Source organism: Pygocentrus nattereri, chromosome 18 (genome assembly GCF_015220715.1).
Source record: "Pygocentrus nattereri isolate fPygNat1 chromosome 18, fPygNat1.pri, whole genome shotgun sequence".
Taxonomy (NCBI): Eukaryota; Metazoa; Chordata; class Actinopteri; order Characiformes; family Serrasalmidae; genus Pygocentrus; species Pygocentrus nattereri.
The window spans coordinates 33,498,540-33,515,514 of record NC_051228.1 but is presented as its reverse complement, the minus strand read 5'-3'; the positions used below and the strand labels follow the sequence as shown (position 1 = coordinate 33,515,514).

Genomic DNA, 16,975 nt, shown 5'->3' with positions numbered 1-16,975 from the left:
TGATGTCCAGCAGACGGCTGTGCCCCACATCACTCCCCTTTTCTTCCTGCTGTGGGGAGGATGGACCCCTCCTATTGGGCATTCCAGCCCCAGACCCCATGCTCAGCTGGACGCCTATCCGCAGAGAGGAGCTTTATTTTAATTTAGGGAGGTGACAGATACACTGGAGAGAGATGATTACACAGGTGTTGCATGCTAATGTCCATTTAATGGCATCATTTGTAGCTTTGGCTTATCACTTCTGAGACCTGCTCTTGTTTGGCATTCATAACAACGGGCAAGTTCAACAAACCTTGTCTGTTTAAATGATAGCACGGCTTTCGGAATGAACTATGAACGAAACAAGACATTGCATTGTCGCTTTCATCAAAGGCAAAGCGAACCGGAGAATGGTATCAAGCGGATTTGCGAGGTCAAACTAATTGTTTCATGTGGTATAAATCCCTGAGGACAAATTGCTGGGCTGCTGTGAGAAAAAGAATAGGAGCGAAATGAAAACAGTGGTGTGTGTGTGTTTGTGTGTGTGTGTGTGTGTGTGTGTGTGTGTGTGTGCATGTGAAAGAGTTGCGAAGTGCTGTTGCATGATAAAGTGGGTCAATGGATTACCAGCAGGCTATAAAAAGATGCCTTTTTGGCCATGTATGTGTATAAGTGTGTGCGCATGTAAGGGGGAGGTGTCATTTTGTGCCAAGCATATGGCCATGGGGAGTGAGTGAGGGGGACGGAGGATAATCCCCCCAACAGCCATGCCACGGTTGCGTGTGTGTGTGTCAAGCCAGTGCTGTGTGATCCGAAGCTGTTTGTTTGTTTGTTTGTAAGAAGGTTTAGAAGCCTGTAATAACATTCGTTGCCTCTAAACTGACCGCACACACACTAACACACACACACACACAAACACACACACTATGAGCTTGCAGGCCAAACAAACTACTGGTGTGATAAGAGAGGACAGCTACCAGCCTTCGCTATCACCAAGGCACACTTTATTTGTATTAAAAAAGCTTTAAGGGGCAAAATGTGGAATTAGTAAATATAGAAAAAGTCAAATAATATTTTAGTAGAGCAATCTATAAAAAAACAGCGAAGAAATAAGGATAAGACTTTACTGTAGGGCAGTGGTCATAAGGCTACATGACTCCTATATAAGCCTGCCATAACGTCATCTATAACCATATATACCATTTATAAAGGCTTATTCCAATAGACATCATCTATCATAAAGCCTGCTCTCATCAATGCTGATGTCAAGTCAACATCTATATCAAATGACAGTGATGTTTTCAGACATTGTGTTGTGTCTTATTACTTTAGTTGAGCACATAATAACAAACTGTGTAGCTTAGTGTATATCATGGCAATATAACGCTGATGCTCAACTAGACATCAAAACTGGCTAATTCAACCCTGATAACAAATGACACCCATGGAAATAAGCCTTTATAAATGTCAGCTGTCATAATGAGCTTATGTAAGTGTCATGTAACCTTATCAACACTGTCTTACAGTAAAGTCTTATTGAAATAATAGCTGTCAATCTTAATATAATAAAAACAACAGTTAAACTGGGACACTACAAGTTTTAACAATTCAAATAACTAATTTTGCATCAATCTCAGGTGGCGAAAAAAATAAACACAACTACAAGTGTTTCTATATATCCAAAGAATTCAATCGGAACTTCTCTGACAAAAACAAACACATAAAACCTTGTAAATTATTTCCTGTGCTTTTCAAATGGCTATTATATAACAGTATTCAATATACTGCATATTAAATAAAAAGAGGTTTATTTACATGAATAGCAATTCGTTTTCACAGTGCTTTTCATTTTAGCTTGGCCGCTGTAAGCAACCTGAAATACACTGCAAAAACCTCACCGCTTATGTGCTTATATACTTTTTTTCATTTTATTTTCTGACCTTCCTAAAATATCCATCAGAACCATAACTGAAGGTGCATTTGGACGGGCATCATGAATTTGAGCTCAGCACAAAAATGCTGGCAAAGTTATAAGCACAAGTGGCTTAGAAGTTCTATAGCTCCAGGTTATGAGCAAAAACCTTTAATAAAATTGGCAAACAGTGCAGCAAATATAAATATATAATGTCCTGTCCCTACACGCTAGGCAGGCTGTATTAATCAGCGAACAATAAAAATGTTTTTGCAGTGAGAGATGCCATTGGACCATAAATACACCTCTCAGTTTGTCAGTTTGCTGTTCCCATGAGCATTATAAAGCATTTTCTTCAGTTTCTTTCAGCTCTGTTTTTGGGTTTTTGATTGTAGGCTCTCCTTATGTGTAGCCGCATGCTTGTGTGTTGATCTCAGCTCTGACTCTAAGTGTTGAAAGCCCCTTAATACAACTACTCTGCACATATATCCTGCTGACCTGTTGTTTTTTTTTTTAAATATCATTTTAAAACACCAGCCACACTTTACATGTGTAGAACATTAAAAATGATATATATATATATATATATATATATGTATGGGTGAATTAATGAACAAAAGTAATATCAAAATATAAAGCTACAGTTCCCCTCCAGAGCTAAAACAGAATCCATGAGCTGTTTAAACAAGAGTGAGAAGCTACAATCATGAAGGAGTTGTAACCATTGACTGTATATATCATATACAAAATAGCATGATTTCCATGTTCAGGTTCAGGTGAACCCTGAGCTCACATGATGACAGTGCTTGAAATATTGAAAGCAATAAACTCATCCACTCATATAGCTGTAATAAAATGCACTACTTTTAAAATGGAAAAAACATTTTAGGGCCGAACTTGAGAAAATAAGAGAAATAATTCATTACCATTAACTACACAACCTAATTTGGTTCATTGCAATGAATAATTGTATCATTATGACAGCGCTACTAGTGCATGATACATTTACCAGTTGCTGATGACCACCAGAACAAGCCGGCAGTTATGATTTAGTGACATGACAATTTACCAGCTTGTTGAGGACCGTCCGAATGCACCATCGGGTGAGAAACAGAAGCTGCCCTAAGGGACTATGGGAAATGTAGTCCCAATATAAACAGTGTTCTGAGGCTGAGGGAACTGTGAGAAACGTAGTCCAGTGTCTGACTCAGACACATTTTTGTGAGGAATGTGATCATCGCTGTGAGTTAGTCTTGTGGAGGCCCAGCTTGCTGTGTGAGAAATCTCCCCAGTGCTCCTGTCTGGATGATCCAGTGGCTCCTCTGGATGCTCTGAACTGGGCCTCCATCTCCTCCACCCAGGTTGTGCTCCAGTCCCACACGGGTAGGGGGTCCACCTCCCCGAAACAGTCCCGCGGGGGGAACAGCATGCTCAGAGGAGAGCCCGGCGGGGAGAAGTCTACTGTCACACACACGCACATTCACACACACACACACACGCACACAGACACACACACACACAGCTTAAAAAACAACCTAGAAAATTGAACTTACAGCTTAGAAACTTGAAACATCATACAGTTTAAAAACAGCCCTGAAAAGAAATAACACCAAGAAATCAAACCCACTACCACACTGGCCAGTAATTACTCTGCATTTGTAAAATGACACAATCCTAAATAACTGAATACATTGTGTGACTCGTCAATATCTCGTTCCTCTAAAGCACAGTGGCCAAAGCCATTTAATTTTGTTGCGGCACTCATTGAGAGAAAAAGGATAAAGAAAAACAATTTAGTAAATGGGGAGAGAGGAAGTTAGCGTGACCTCCTGTTGAGAAGGGTGATTGATTTCGTGACGCAATAAACAGGCCACTATAGGAGCCAGTTCAATTTCCTGAGAGCATCTATTGTTCCCATAACCCCTCATCTCTACACGTCCTTTAGCTATAGAGTCTACACGTAGCCGATGTTATTAGCTAATTATCTCTCATCTTTAATCTTAAACTCTGTGGCTTTCTGTGCTTCTTCTGTATGACTCAGCATGTGGACTATATGTTGTGTAGTCTTTTTACTTTGGCTTCATGAAGAAATGGTTAAAAACGTGACTCAGTGAAAATCACCACAGACTCAGCAGTAAACTGTCCAAAAACAGAAGAAGAATGAGTGCTGCTCTGAGACTTTAGTGCCACAGAAACCACCTGAAGTGACTAATTCACCTCTACATAAAAAAACTGATGAAACTACCCCATCTAGTGGGCACAAAAGCTACACACCATGTCCTACCTAATAATAACCAGAGGGGGTCAGTAACGTACAGGTAACATTTTGATGGGCTTTTACTTTTATAAGTGAGTAAAACTTCTACTTAAACCTATTTGTTATTAAGGTAACCCACACTTTATTATATTTTAATTGTTAAAATTTAATGCAGATTAAATTAATTAATTAATTCATATTTTCTGTTTATTTTCATGATATTGCAGCGGCGACAGCGTCTGTAGTGTTTAGTGTTTGGTCTCTGACTGTTGAACTTTATTATTTTATTTTAGACCGAAGAATCCCCAAAAAAGAGATAATCATTTCATTATTTCATTGAAGTTTTACTTGAGTATAAGTTTATGCTACTAATAATATAATGTAATATAATGCAACCCAATTCCAAAAAAGTGGCGACACTGTGTTGCTGCCATCAAGTTCTAAATGAGTTCATGTTTTTCACGAAATCTGATATGTGTTCTATGTTCTACTGCGAATAAAATATGAGTCTATGAGATTTGCAAATCATTACATGTCACACACGTCCCAACTGTTTTGGAATTGGGCTTGTATAAGTGTAGTGTAGTGGTTAACACCTCTGCCTCTACCTACGCTGTAGACTAGGGTTCAATCCGCTGCCTGGCTTGACACCCTACACTATACCAATAAGAGTCCTTGGGCAAGACTCCTAACACTGCCTTCACCTACCTGTGTAAAATGATCAAATTGTAAGTCGCTCTGGATAAGAGCGTCTGCCAAATGCCGTAAATGTATAATATAACATCATGATGGAATATTATTATACTAGTATGATTATTGTTAATGTTAATATAGAAAGTGCAGAGAGGATGTGTTTTATATATATATATATATATATATATATATATATATATATATATATATATATATATATATACACACACACCATTTGAATGTTGAGTGATGTTGTTGTTATGTGAAACTAAAGATGATTAGGTATAGTAACTGTCTAAGGGAGACCTAGATAGTTGGCGGAGCTCACAGTGGTAACTTAGTGAGAAAGGTTCTTTCAATACATATAAACAGAAAAGGTAGTGCACTTATCTTGAGAGATAAATGTTCAGCAGTGAGAATACCTATTCATTTGCCACTAACTTCGGAAAGATAACTAGGCAAAAATATTTTTAGGCTGTCTTGATGCACATCGCTGCTGACGGAACAAAACCTTGTATGTCCATTTTTGTCATTTTTCAGTTTTTCACATAATTTTAAAAAGCATGTAGTTTGTGCATTTCATGAAGAATGGACCAAAAGAAATGACCCAAAACAGTTTGGAAAAAAGTCTGGTTCCTTTGACTTACATTAAAAGTGAAGTAGGTTTTTTCATTTCTCCTGCAAAGTTACTATTTTGGAGATACGAGGTTTTCTTCCGACAACAGTGACATACAGATACAGAGTACAGACTGGGTTATAGTTTCTGTCTTGCCTGATAACGTTCCATTCATAGACTCTGATGTCATGGCCAGGACTCGAGCGAAGTTCGCGTCGTTCATGAACGAGCCGTCTGAAGAACTGATGATGCTGGTCCGTGCACTCGGCATGTTTCCCTCAGAGACGGAACCCCACCCATTCCACAGAGACCCCTCCCATTCGCTGTAGGAGGACGAGGGCGTGCTCCTCAGGGCAGCGCTCCTGAGCCCCACTGACAGAGACTCATCATCCACATCCACCATCTCCCGCTCAGAGGGTCCACAGATGTAGCCAAACGTTGGTGTGGGGGAAAACGGACGGGGCAAGGAGGGGGGCTTCTCAGACAGGGAGCTGATGAGGGAGAAACATATCATCATATGGTGAATATGGGATGGGATATGTGACGGTAATTGATTAACACTGTGAACAGAGCACTAGGGCCAGATTCCTAATGTTGAATTTAATGAGCTTTGAACAGTAAGTTGACTAAAAATAGACAGTTTCTGGCTGAATATTTTTCAAGTGGTGGACTAATCCACGAAAACAAATGATATATTTCTGAGCTCAATAAACCCAGCAGCACTACACTTTTGAGCTCTCTCAGTCCAATATGCTGGCAGCTGCTACCCTATCCTAAGAGTTTCCTTTTGTCTTGAACAATTAGGGCCAGATGTATGTAGAAGATGAAAACACATTATGCTACCACAACACATTGGAAGTGAACACTCAGTCCACTAAGTCTTCACCTAATCACGCCAACTGCTCATAGCATCACCATACTAATTGCACTATGCTTATAAGGTACAGGGTTTAAAGGGCCCATGTCCTACATTTGTCTTACCAACTGATAGACTACAGACTGGTATATGTAAATGAGTTCTAATAGGCTGTTCTGTATTGTTACTGCTTCAATATGGACTGAAACACTCCTTGTAACTTCAGAGGAAACGGGCAGAGCTAAACTGTTGGAGGCTGAATAGGCGAATTTATGGAAATGCACATGGACTGTATGACTGGGGGAGGGAATGTATGTTTTGAAACTAACAAAATTCACATACTACATTACATCACTACTTACGTTTAAATTATGACTACATAAAAAAGGGAATGAAAGTTAGTTTGCTGTGACATGGGCCCTTTAAAAAACTTGCAGTGACATAGGAGCCATCAACAAACTTGAAAGCTCAGAGATGAAAATAATGTATTATATATATATTTACATTTAAAAAAAGGATTTGGGGAAACAATAACACACAGATTTCTTTGTATATTCATATTAATGTCATCATGAAAGGCTTCTAACCATAGTCACTGATTTTGTTGAACTTGTGGTTGATCTGAAATATTACTAATATTAATCGCTGGTTATCATCGGTTAATTTAAATACTTCTCTGATCAGTTTGGTTGTTCTGAAAACTTCTGTCCAATGACAGGCTTATTTCTTTTCTTTAAAACATATTGACCATTGTACACTCATTGTCAATTATGTATTTATATTGCTCTTATTGTGTTTTGCTATCCAGCCTTGCCCAGTTTTTTCTTGCCACCGTCACCCTTGGTTTGCTAATTTGAGGCTTGTACGTGGATTTCTCTTAAATCGCTGGTTTTTAATTTTATAATTATAAATTTAATTAAAGTCATAATGTCTTATGAGTCACTCAGCAAATTCTACACATTACACAATACATCTTCTTGGGGCAGACTGCATCGTACTTGTTCCTGAAACCAGGAATAAAAGGCTGAGTACACCTGGCTTGTGGCATTTGTTAAAGAAATGGCTTCTCATATTTAAAAATTTTGATACAAACAAAATCACAAGCATAAATATCTGACTACAGTGGCTCCTGCTCTCTCTGTGTGTATGTGTGGGTGTCTCACCTGCATCTGTGTGGTTTGGGGCTGAGCTCCAGGTACTCGTGGGCTTGAGTGCTGAGCGTGGAGTCATGGCAGTCATCAGTGGACAGGCAGAAGGAGGCGGTGGAAAGGTGGCTGTAAGAAGCGCTTCTCTGAGAGGGGCAGCCGGTTGCAACGGTAGCAGGCCCCTGCAGAGTGGACGCAGCGCACACAGACTGCAGAGAACCTGCGTCCACCGTCAGCTTAGTGGATCGGCTGGACCTGATAAAAGAGATTTAATTCAGGATTGATGTTTTTTTTTCACCTGAAATCTAACTAAACACTGTGATTCATTTCATACACGACCGTTTCCAACCTCTCTTTATTATTACAACTAAGCAGGCAGGTTCATTGGATTGGATTGTACTGTGTATTCAGGAATATTAAAAAAATTGAACTTCAAAGCTTCTGGTTGTTTTGTAGGATGTAATTCTTTCCCAAAGTCAAGGACAGTGTAATATTTTATAATTAACTTCTTATTTTCCACATTAATTCTGTTACAGACTTCCTCCAGGAACAACACACCTCACAGGCTAAATAAGATGTCTGTCATTGCCAAAAAAAAAAAAAAAATGTATCTTCATTACACATTATTTGACCACAGCAGCTATTCATTACATTCTGTAAAAAATTGTGGTGAATAGAAATGTTCCAAAATCACTTGGAAAAAAACTCACTACTTTAATTTACATTCAAAGTTAAGTAAGTTTTTGCTCTCCTGTACTATGTCACGATTGGCCCCTCCCAGCCTTCCATGTGCTTCTGTTTACCTGTACATGTGCTTTTTTTTATTCTTCCCTGTCCTGCCCCCTTGTTTCGAGGCCCTGCCCTTGACTGTTTTCACCTGTGTTTACCACCTGTGTCTTGTTTACCTGTTGTATTTGAAGCCCTCAGTTTTCCCTAGTCCCTTGCTGGTCTTTGTTTGGTACGGTAGTGTTTGGTATTGTTTGATATATTATTTGATGTATTGTTTGAAGTATTCTCGTGTGGTGTTTTTGTTTATTCTGTCTCTCTTTCTTTATGTCTGTTCCCTGTTCTCTACGTGTTGGCTCTCTGACCCTGGACTGTCTTGACCCTGACTTTGGGTTTGCCCAAAATAAATCTCGCTTCTCTCAGCATTTTCGTCTGTCTCCTCATCCCTCCACACCATTATATAATATTAATATTTTTTGCAAAAACATGTTTTTCTATGAAAAGAGATAATATGCAAATGTATGCAAGCTTGTGACATCACACCTACAGATTAAAGAAGCAGGCCAATTAACTGGCTGAATGTATGTGTGAGTGAATGGTATGTTTTGAATATTTGCATAATACAACAAACTCCTTTATTTAAAAATAAAAATGTTAAATTTGCATATTACATATTTTGTTTATATGTAAGTTAAAAATGTGTTGTTTTTATGTAAAAATGTATTTATGTACATCACTGCTGCCGGAAAAAAACTTACTTTTAATGTAAGTCAATGGAACCAGCCATTTTTCCAAGTCATTTTGGATCGTTTCCTTTGATCCATTCTTCATTAAATTTACACACAGTGTACAGGGCAACAGACATTTTCAAATTAAGTCAAAAACTAAAAAATGACAAATTACGAGGTTTTGTTCCGACAGCAGTGTAATATTAATTTTTACATTTACGGCATTTGGCTGAGCGACTTACAATTTGATCATTTTTTTACACAGGTAGGCCAAGGCTGTGTTAGGAGTCTTGCCCAAGGACTCTTATTGGTATAGTGTAGGGTGTTTGCCCAGGTGGGGATTGAACCCCGGTCTACAGTATGGAAGCCAGAGATGTTAACCACTACACTATCCCAACCACAATAGAATAGAAAGCAATAGAACACTCATAGTCATGTGATATCGCGACCAAATCACAGCCGTGACGTTATTTCACGATAACACACTCCCTCTTATGTCCTATTGTTTAAATATCTTTGCATTAACTTTATTGCAACTTTTAAACATTGTAATAGCTTTGATATCTGGGCTGTTGTTATGCAATGTAAGAAAGTTATATAATATAGGCTGCATTTCATTCTATATAAATGAATGTGTCAAAGAATCACAAGTGAGAACTGTGATCTAAATTCTAAGCCAAAAACCTGAGAATCATCATGATTTCTGCAAGAATCATCCAACCCTACAGTGTGGCAATTTGTCCAGTATATACTGACCAGAGTGGCCTTTACTGTGCAGTACATTTGCTTTATAGTTGTTAGTGAATCACTTAAGGCCCCATGCTGTTCTTGGACATTCAGAAACAGATGGGTTTCTATCCATCTCTGCAGTGTATGAAGGTGTGTTATCGGTCCCACTTCCCTTGCATCTAGTCCCCTAATGTCTGTGGTTTCTGGCCACAAGGCCACATTTTAAACTCACACACTTCCAGACTCTCTAATGAGGGAGTCCCTTTTGCACTCTCTCCATTAAAATGGACCTCAAGCTGAATAGGCTTACAGGGACTGTGACTTGCTCTCCCATTTCTGCCTGATGACAGGGCCTGGCTATAGGGAGTCTACAGCTCTATTATGGTGTATGGCCAGCTGTGGGGTATGATAGTTATAATAAACCCCTACTGATTTGACCTGTGACTGAGAGCTGAGGTGTGTAGTTTAATCCCATGGAGAAGGAGAATAATAAGAGACAGTGAAACTGTTACAACATGTCTTCAGTCAGGCTGTCCAGCTTTAAAGTAATGCCCATGTGTTAAAGGGAGATATCTTCTGCTCACCCTTCCTCTGAGCTGACACTCTGGCTGTCCTCCATGGGCAGCGGAGGAGGGCTGGGCAGCATGTCCACCAAGTGCAGCGAGGCTGAGTAGTGCAGAATCCTGGGAGAACCGAACGGCTTCACATTCTCTGATGCGCCACCTACAGTACAACAGTACAGAGGGATGTTTTTTACCTCATTCTTCAGATATGACTAAAATAGCACACTTTGATAAATATATTTAGTCCAAGCTCACATAGATACAGCTTTTACAGCTTTTACTATTAAAGTGAGTATGTGGTGAAAAAAGTAGTTTTCCAAATCTTACATCAAATACAATCAATAAACCATGACATATTTAGTGTCTAAAACTTGGCTTCTTTAGTTGGAAGTACTGATTTTAGCAATATGACATGGACTTTTGCCCATATCATATTGCTTGATGGTATCAGTAAGTCACACAATCTTAGAAACCAAAAAAAAGCAGGTCTTTTTAAAGTTATTTAAAACAGAACAGTTTGATTTAATGATCTAAATGGTCAGTTATGCCAACTGGTGATCTTAATCTTGCATTATTTTAACAGAGTTCAGACAACAGACGCCTCTTGGCTGACAAACTGCATTTGAATTAAAGGGAAATTATTGGATTTTCTCTTTAACATTATTTTGATGACATTTACTGTTTGAAAAATGTGTAAAATACAAAGACACAAAGTGTCATTGACCCATATTCTACGTATCAAATTTGTAATATATTTGCACATATAGTTGCCATACATTTAAATGTTAACATTTTACATTATTACATATATTTCATCCACATTTTTAAATATTCCAATTTACTGACATACATGTGGATATATTTAACTATTTTAAAATGTCATTATTAAATATATCACCTGTATTTTAAAATATATGTTGTGCATACATATATTACACTATGTTTTAATATAAGCAAATGTTTGTATATATCGATGCTGTCAGAAAAAAAAATGATGTATAGAAAAGGTCCAAAATTACTTTGTAAAAATTAAATTTTTTTCTTCTCCTGTAAAGTAACTATTTTGAGAGCTTTTGTTCAGACAATAACAATATTTTTCCTTCCATATGTGTTAACAGCACCCCCTTGTGGAGAACATTTAGCCTGCTAAACATGAGTGAGTGTGTGTAAAGTTAATGATGAATGGGCAAAAACAAAAAAGGCCCAAATTTTTCTGAAAAAACATCTGGTTCCATTGGCTTACAAAAAAAAGTAAAGTATGTTTAAAGTACCCTGTAAAGTTACCATTTTACCAACAAGATTTTGTTCTGACAGCAGCGATATACAGATGAGTGGTTGGGACGTACCTGGATGCTGGCTGAGCCTGTGTTTATGATTGAAAGGGGCATTGCGCACCATCAGGGCCTGTTGATGCACTAATGGAGCACTGTTCACTGCATGTAGCTCTAGAGAGAGATGCAGTCAGACTATTTAGGCCATCAAACATACAGAACCATAATTTTAATTCTTTCTTTCATTAAAAAAAATGCTCACTTACGTAAAAAGAAAGAAAGAAAGAAAAAGAAAGAAAGAGAAAGAAAAGAAAGAAAGACAGAATATATCCTATTATGACAAGCATATCGCTGCTGTTGGAACAAAACCTCGTATCTCCATTTTTCAGTTTTTGACATCATTTGAAAGAACTCATCGTGCTATATATTGTGTGTAATTTTCATGATGAATGGACCAAAATAAATCACGCAAAATTACTTGGAAAGACATCTGGTTCCATTGACTTACATTAAAAGTGGAGTATGTTTTTTCCTTCTCCTGTAAAGTTCTCATTTTGGAGATACAAGGTTTTGTTCTGACAACAGCGATATGCAAAAAGTATACATATACATCCATGCTAACATAAACACTCCAAACGAATAAATACAAATTGCTAAACAAGAACTATTTCACAAATTCACCTAAACAAGACAGGTGCGGAGGGGCGGGGTCAGGGTAATGTTGAGTATTATGAAGGGGCGGAGCTAGGAATGAACAAATGTAAAAAAGCTTTGTTTATCTCTCTCACCTCTTTTGCAGTTCTTCTCCCAGGATTCTTTTCGAACTCCCATATTGGGCTGGGCTGGGAGGGCCCGTTTCCATGGCATCACTTGCCCCTCCTTGGTTACAGGTGCCTTGGCGACAGGCTGACAGATGCGTATGGTCTCTGAGTTCTGATGCTGCTCTGTGTTGCTGTGGGGCATTTTGGGGCGCTGGGCTGGACTGTTAAACGTTTTCAGATTGTTACTGGTCAGATCCACGTAGAAGGTGCCGTAGACGCCACGGTTGTCTGGTACTATGGGGACAGCTGCCTCCAGAGGGCTTGAGTCATTTTTGGCTGTTATGGGTAGAGCTGTCAGCACAGGGGAAGACAGAGGACACATTTACATAACATCCCTCAACATTGATGCTAATTAGGAGTGATGAGGACTGCAGGGATGAATCAAGCTTTAGGAAGCTGAGTGCTATTCTGAGGACAGACATCGCCTGAGAGATTGAAGAATTCAAGGTGAAGATTAAAGGTTCACTCACTTAACATTTACGGGGTTTTGCTTGTTTGCTGGACACATGACTTTAAAGGTTTACAAGAAGACTTAGGCCCAGTCCCAGTTCACTCCTTGCTCCTACCTCTTAGCCTTCTGTTTCGCACGTTCAAATCCAGGGTTACTATGTCCCAATTTTTGTTGAGATAGAGGGGTAGGGCGAAGTCTTAGGGCTACATGGCCCTCCAAACAGAGGTTTTCCAGAGGCACACTCCAAACAGAGTGTAGTAAAAAAGAAAAGAAAAACCAGATGGCTGCACGAACGACCAAAGAAACCCACAAATGTGAGAATTTCCTCCATTAGAAAAATAACAATGACCACTGTATTATCGTAGTTTAATGTCGTTTCAGTGTATTATGGTCGTTTTCTACCTAATGCCTCAGTAGCTAGCTAGCTAACTTTCCCGTTTCACCTTAAATAACCCAGCAGTTCTGGCACAAGTGCCAGTACATTACTGCTGATCCATTTAAGGTGGATTGGGAAAATTCAAACAAGAAGTGAATTACTGACTTCAGCTTCGTATCACCAATGAATTAGCAGTGGGTGATAATAAATAATTGCCCCCCCTCTTTGAAAGCATATGATGCCCTAGATGGAACTAAAGCCCAGCAGTGAGGAGCTGAACTTTACCCTTCTCTACTATCACTGAAGACAGCCCGGGTCGCCTACAGAGCACCGTCAGTAGCCCTGTAAATGAAACAATTTTAAAAAAAAATTTTAATTTGAGGATTCTCCCATTTCATAGGGCAAGATTTCAACCACTACCCCTTGTAACTCAGTTAGGGTGACACTCAAAAACAAGGGGTAGTGGTAAAAAGAAGAAATGGGACTGGACCTAGAATATAAAACAAATATAATAATTAACCACAATAATTCAATTATGTTTATTTTTTGTCACTTTTCCATCAAACTCAATAGAAAGGTTTGGTCAGTTAACCCGCCTAGATCCTGTTCTTTTCACACTTCAACACGCTGCTTAATCACTTCTCACTCAGATATCATTAAAAGACATCTGTAAATTCGCACGTCCTTGAAATGTTCAGTATTGCTCTATTTCGATGTTTGAATGCTGCTGTTTACCTGGATGGACGCCTGAAAGAAATAGTTCAATAGTTGTCATCAGCCTTCAAGGATTGACATTATTCATGCATGAAAAGGTTAATTATTTCTAACCCAAAGCTCATTCAAAACGGCTGCAAATAAATCTGGACAAAGTGCAGATTCAACTTACAGCCAATTCCACAGATACCGTCGAGATGTGTATTATTACTTGAAATTGACAGACAGCTATTGTTATGTGTACAGCCTTGGTTTGAGGAAAGAAAAAGATATTTTACTCCTTCGGGGAAATTGAACAATACTTGCAACAGAATGATTAACAAATACTGTTTGATGTAACCACTTTTAATTAGGTCATTATATAATCCCACATAAAATATAGTTAGGTGTGGGTTAGGTGCGTTCAGATGAAGAGGCATGTCTTTAAGAAGACAGCTTCTGATTTGAACCCAGAGTGGAGGCAGGAGTGAGGCCTAGTAACAGTACATGTGGTGGGGCAGAGGAGCACCCAAATGCCCATCAAACAAGTAGGGAATTGTTACATCCTACTATTGTGTCTATTTATCTTCCCTTTTGAACCTGCTCATCTCAATGCTTGGGTTGTCCAGCTTCACAGCTGGCACTTGGGCAGGCCAGTGAACCCCTTAACTGTAACATTAGGTTGAACACCCTAGACAGGTTGCTTTGTTGTGGTGGGTAGCTGGATCATTCAGGTAAATCAAATGCATAGCAAAATAACAACACCTTGAAATCTAAGGGCAGTGGTGGAGGACTCGAGTCTCCAGATCTCAATCCTGTCTTGATCTCAACATTATTTTGACTGGGTCTCTGTCTACAAAGGACTTGTGACTTTTTCTAAAGACCAGGCAGGTGCAAGGCCTCCTTTGTTTCTGTTTTCCGTTTCTTTTTTCCCGTGAGAACTCAGTGTTTCACATCACAAGTCATAACTGCTGTGGGACTTGCTGTGCAGCGGCCCTTACCTCGTGCACATGTGGCAAACCCTCCAACAGCAGTTATGCGCAATTAATTCTTTGCCACTTAACTATAATACTACCTAAGGCTTAAGGATAATTAGCTACAGTTCTCCATCAGTATATATGAGAAAATGAAGATGAGCACAGCACTAGAAATGCTGTTGGTCAGCGCTGCGGTGATAGCAAATTCAGACTCACTGGTTCTCTTCAAGCCTTGATTCTCCTGGGCCCAGAGGCTCCGGTACTGATCACTGCTGGTGTCTGGCTTCCAGCCTCCAGAGATCCACGGAGAATCTGGAGCTGCCATCCTAACCAACAGATAAGGAACCAACACACTATTTCACACCGACCAGATTTCTTAACAAGGATAATTATTCAGCGATTAATATTAAGACTTTATTGTTATGTTAAATAACTACTATAACTTATTCATACTATGTTCTATAATATACTTATTTTTTACAAAGGTTTACAATAACTCTAATCTAATATTCATTTTCATTAAATTAAATTAACATGTAATAACGGGATTATTTTAACCTAGTTTTAAACATAATCAGTAGCCCTTCATACCTGTGCTTGATTATCAAATCCTCACTAGCCAGTCGGTATAAACCTAAACCAAGAAACACAGCATTGACAACTTTAATCTCATAATATAAATAAAATGCAGTGACAAATGAAATGTCCAGAAGCTGATGCTGACCTGCTCTGTTGTGATGTCCTCCTCCCAGATTGGCAGGTCTGATGTGTTTTCTATACAGACAAACAGCTGCAGCCATTAGTGCGCACCACAAGAGGGCACCAACACTGCCAATAAATATGGGCTCCCTTATTATTGCCAACACATCAGACAGATTCAGCGCATTTTTGTGATATGACGTTGATGGCTGCCTCGACTCTGATAGAAAGAGAGATAGAGAGAATGATCATAGCATTTCTGCTATACTTCGTCTTTTTGTTTACAATAAATGCCAAAAGTGCAGATTCAAACCTTCAGATACAGAAAGTTAATAAAATGTTATAGGTTAATAAATGCTATGTATTTATTGTGTTATAGGAGATCAGGGATGTGCAATGTGACAAAAATGATAAAAATACATAACACTTTTTCATGACACATGATAAGAATTATGATATTTAATTTCTTAGTTTTGATAAATATACGCGATCAGGCATAACATTATCCTTGTTTCTACGTTCATTGTCCATCTTATCAGCTCCACTTACTGTATAGCTGCACTTTGTAGTTCTACAGTTACAGACTGTAGTCCATCTGTTTCTCTGATACTCTGTTACCCTGTTCTTCAGTGGTCAGTACCCCCATGGACCCTCACAGAGCAGGTATTATTTGAGTGGTGGGTCATTCTCAGCACTGCGGCAACCCTGACATGGTGGTGGTGTGTTAGTGTGTGTTGCGCTGGTCTGAGTGGATCAGACACAGCAGTGCTGCCGGAGTTTTTAAACACCTCAGTTTCGCTGCTGGACTGAGAATAGTCCACCAACCAAATTATCCAGCCAACAGCGTCCTGTGGGACTGTAAAAGTATAAGTGCACCTATCTGGTAAGTGGAGCTGATAAAATGGACAATTCGTGTAGAAACAAGGAGGTGATCATAATGTCAAGCCTGGTGGATGTAGTTATGGCAAAAAAGTACCAGCAGTGCCAAAAAAGAGAGAAAACATTGATTTTTATTCAATGCTTCACATACTGCAACAACACTCAATCCAATTTAACAGAACTAATCATGCTGTCTTTCTAATGAAACACAGAGTTGTTCAGGGTTCTTTAATGTACTGACATCCACAATATGATCAGAAAAGCACATTGTAATGCAGTTTGATATAAAACCGATTAATGGTAATAACATTCAAAACCGTAATACTGTCCACACCTAGCCTAGAATTTATAAGTGACTTCAGAATAAAAGCATGGGGTCAGGTGTGATACCTGTCCTTGCCACCAGAGGTCAGCCTCACCCGAATACCGACATTCTCCCTCGTTGCACCCTGACCCCTCACCTGCAGCTCATTTCACCTGACTATTTAAGGACCTTCAATCCACTACTCAGTGCAAAGTGTTGCCAGTCTATTGGCATGCCAAGCCTTGGCTCCTCATTGTTTATGGTTTTGGATTGCCTTGACCCTTTTCTGTACTCTTTGTC

The 16,975-nt window shown here is 39.0% G+C and overlaps 1 protein-coding gene across 3 annotated transcripts in view; it reads right to left on the bottom strand.

The window, feature by feature from the left end:
• Positions 1–961: 961 nt before the first annotated feature.
• robo4 (roundabout, axon guidance receptor, homolog 4 (Drosophila)) overlaps positions 962–16,975 on the bottom strand; it is a 35,643-nt gene continuing 19,629 nt past the window's right edge. For 2 of the 3 annotated variants that reach the window (XM_037547561.1, XM_017691335.2), the window contains exons 11-19: positions 15,518–15,712; positions 15,385–15,427; positions 15,010–15,119; positions 12,264–12,587; positions 11,551–11,649; positions 10,226–10,364; positions 7,477–7,713; positions 5,614–5,948; positions 962–3,352 (exon numbers count right to left, since the gene is read on the bottom strand). In XM_037547561.1, the coding sequence (XP_037403458.1) occupies positions 3,126–3,352; positions 5,614–5,948; positions 7,477–7,713; positions 10,226–10,364; positions 11,551–11,649; positions 12,264–12,587; positions 15,010–15,119; positions 15,385–15,427; positions 15,518–15,712 (1,709 nt within the window). In that variant the 3' untranslated portion in view covers positions 962–3,125. The remainder of the gene's footprint in view (positions 3,353–5,613; positions 5,949–7,476; positions 7,714–10,225; positions 10,365–11,550; positions 11,650–12,263; positions 12,588–15,009; positions 15,120–15,384; positions 15,428–15,517; positions 15,713–16,975) is intronic. The other variant, XM_037547562.1, reaches the window with a different exon arrangement.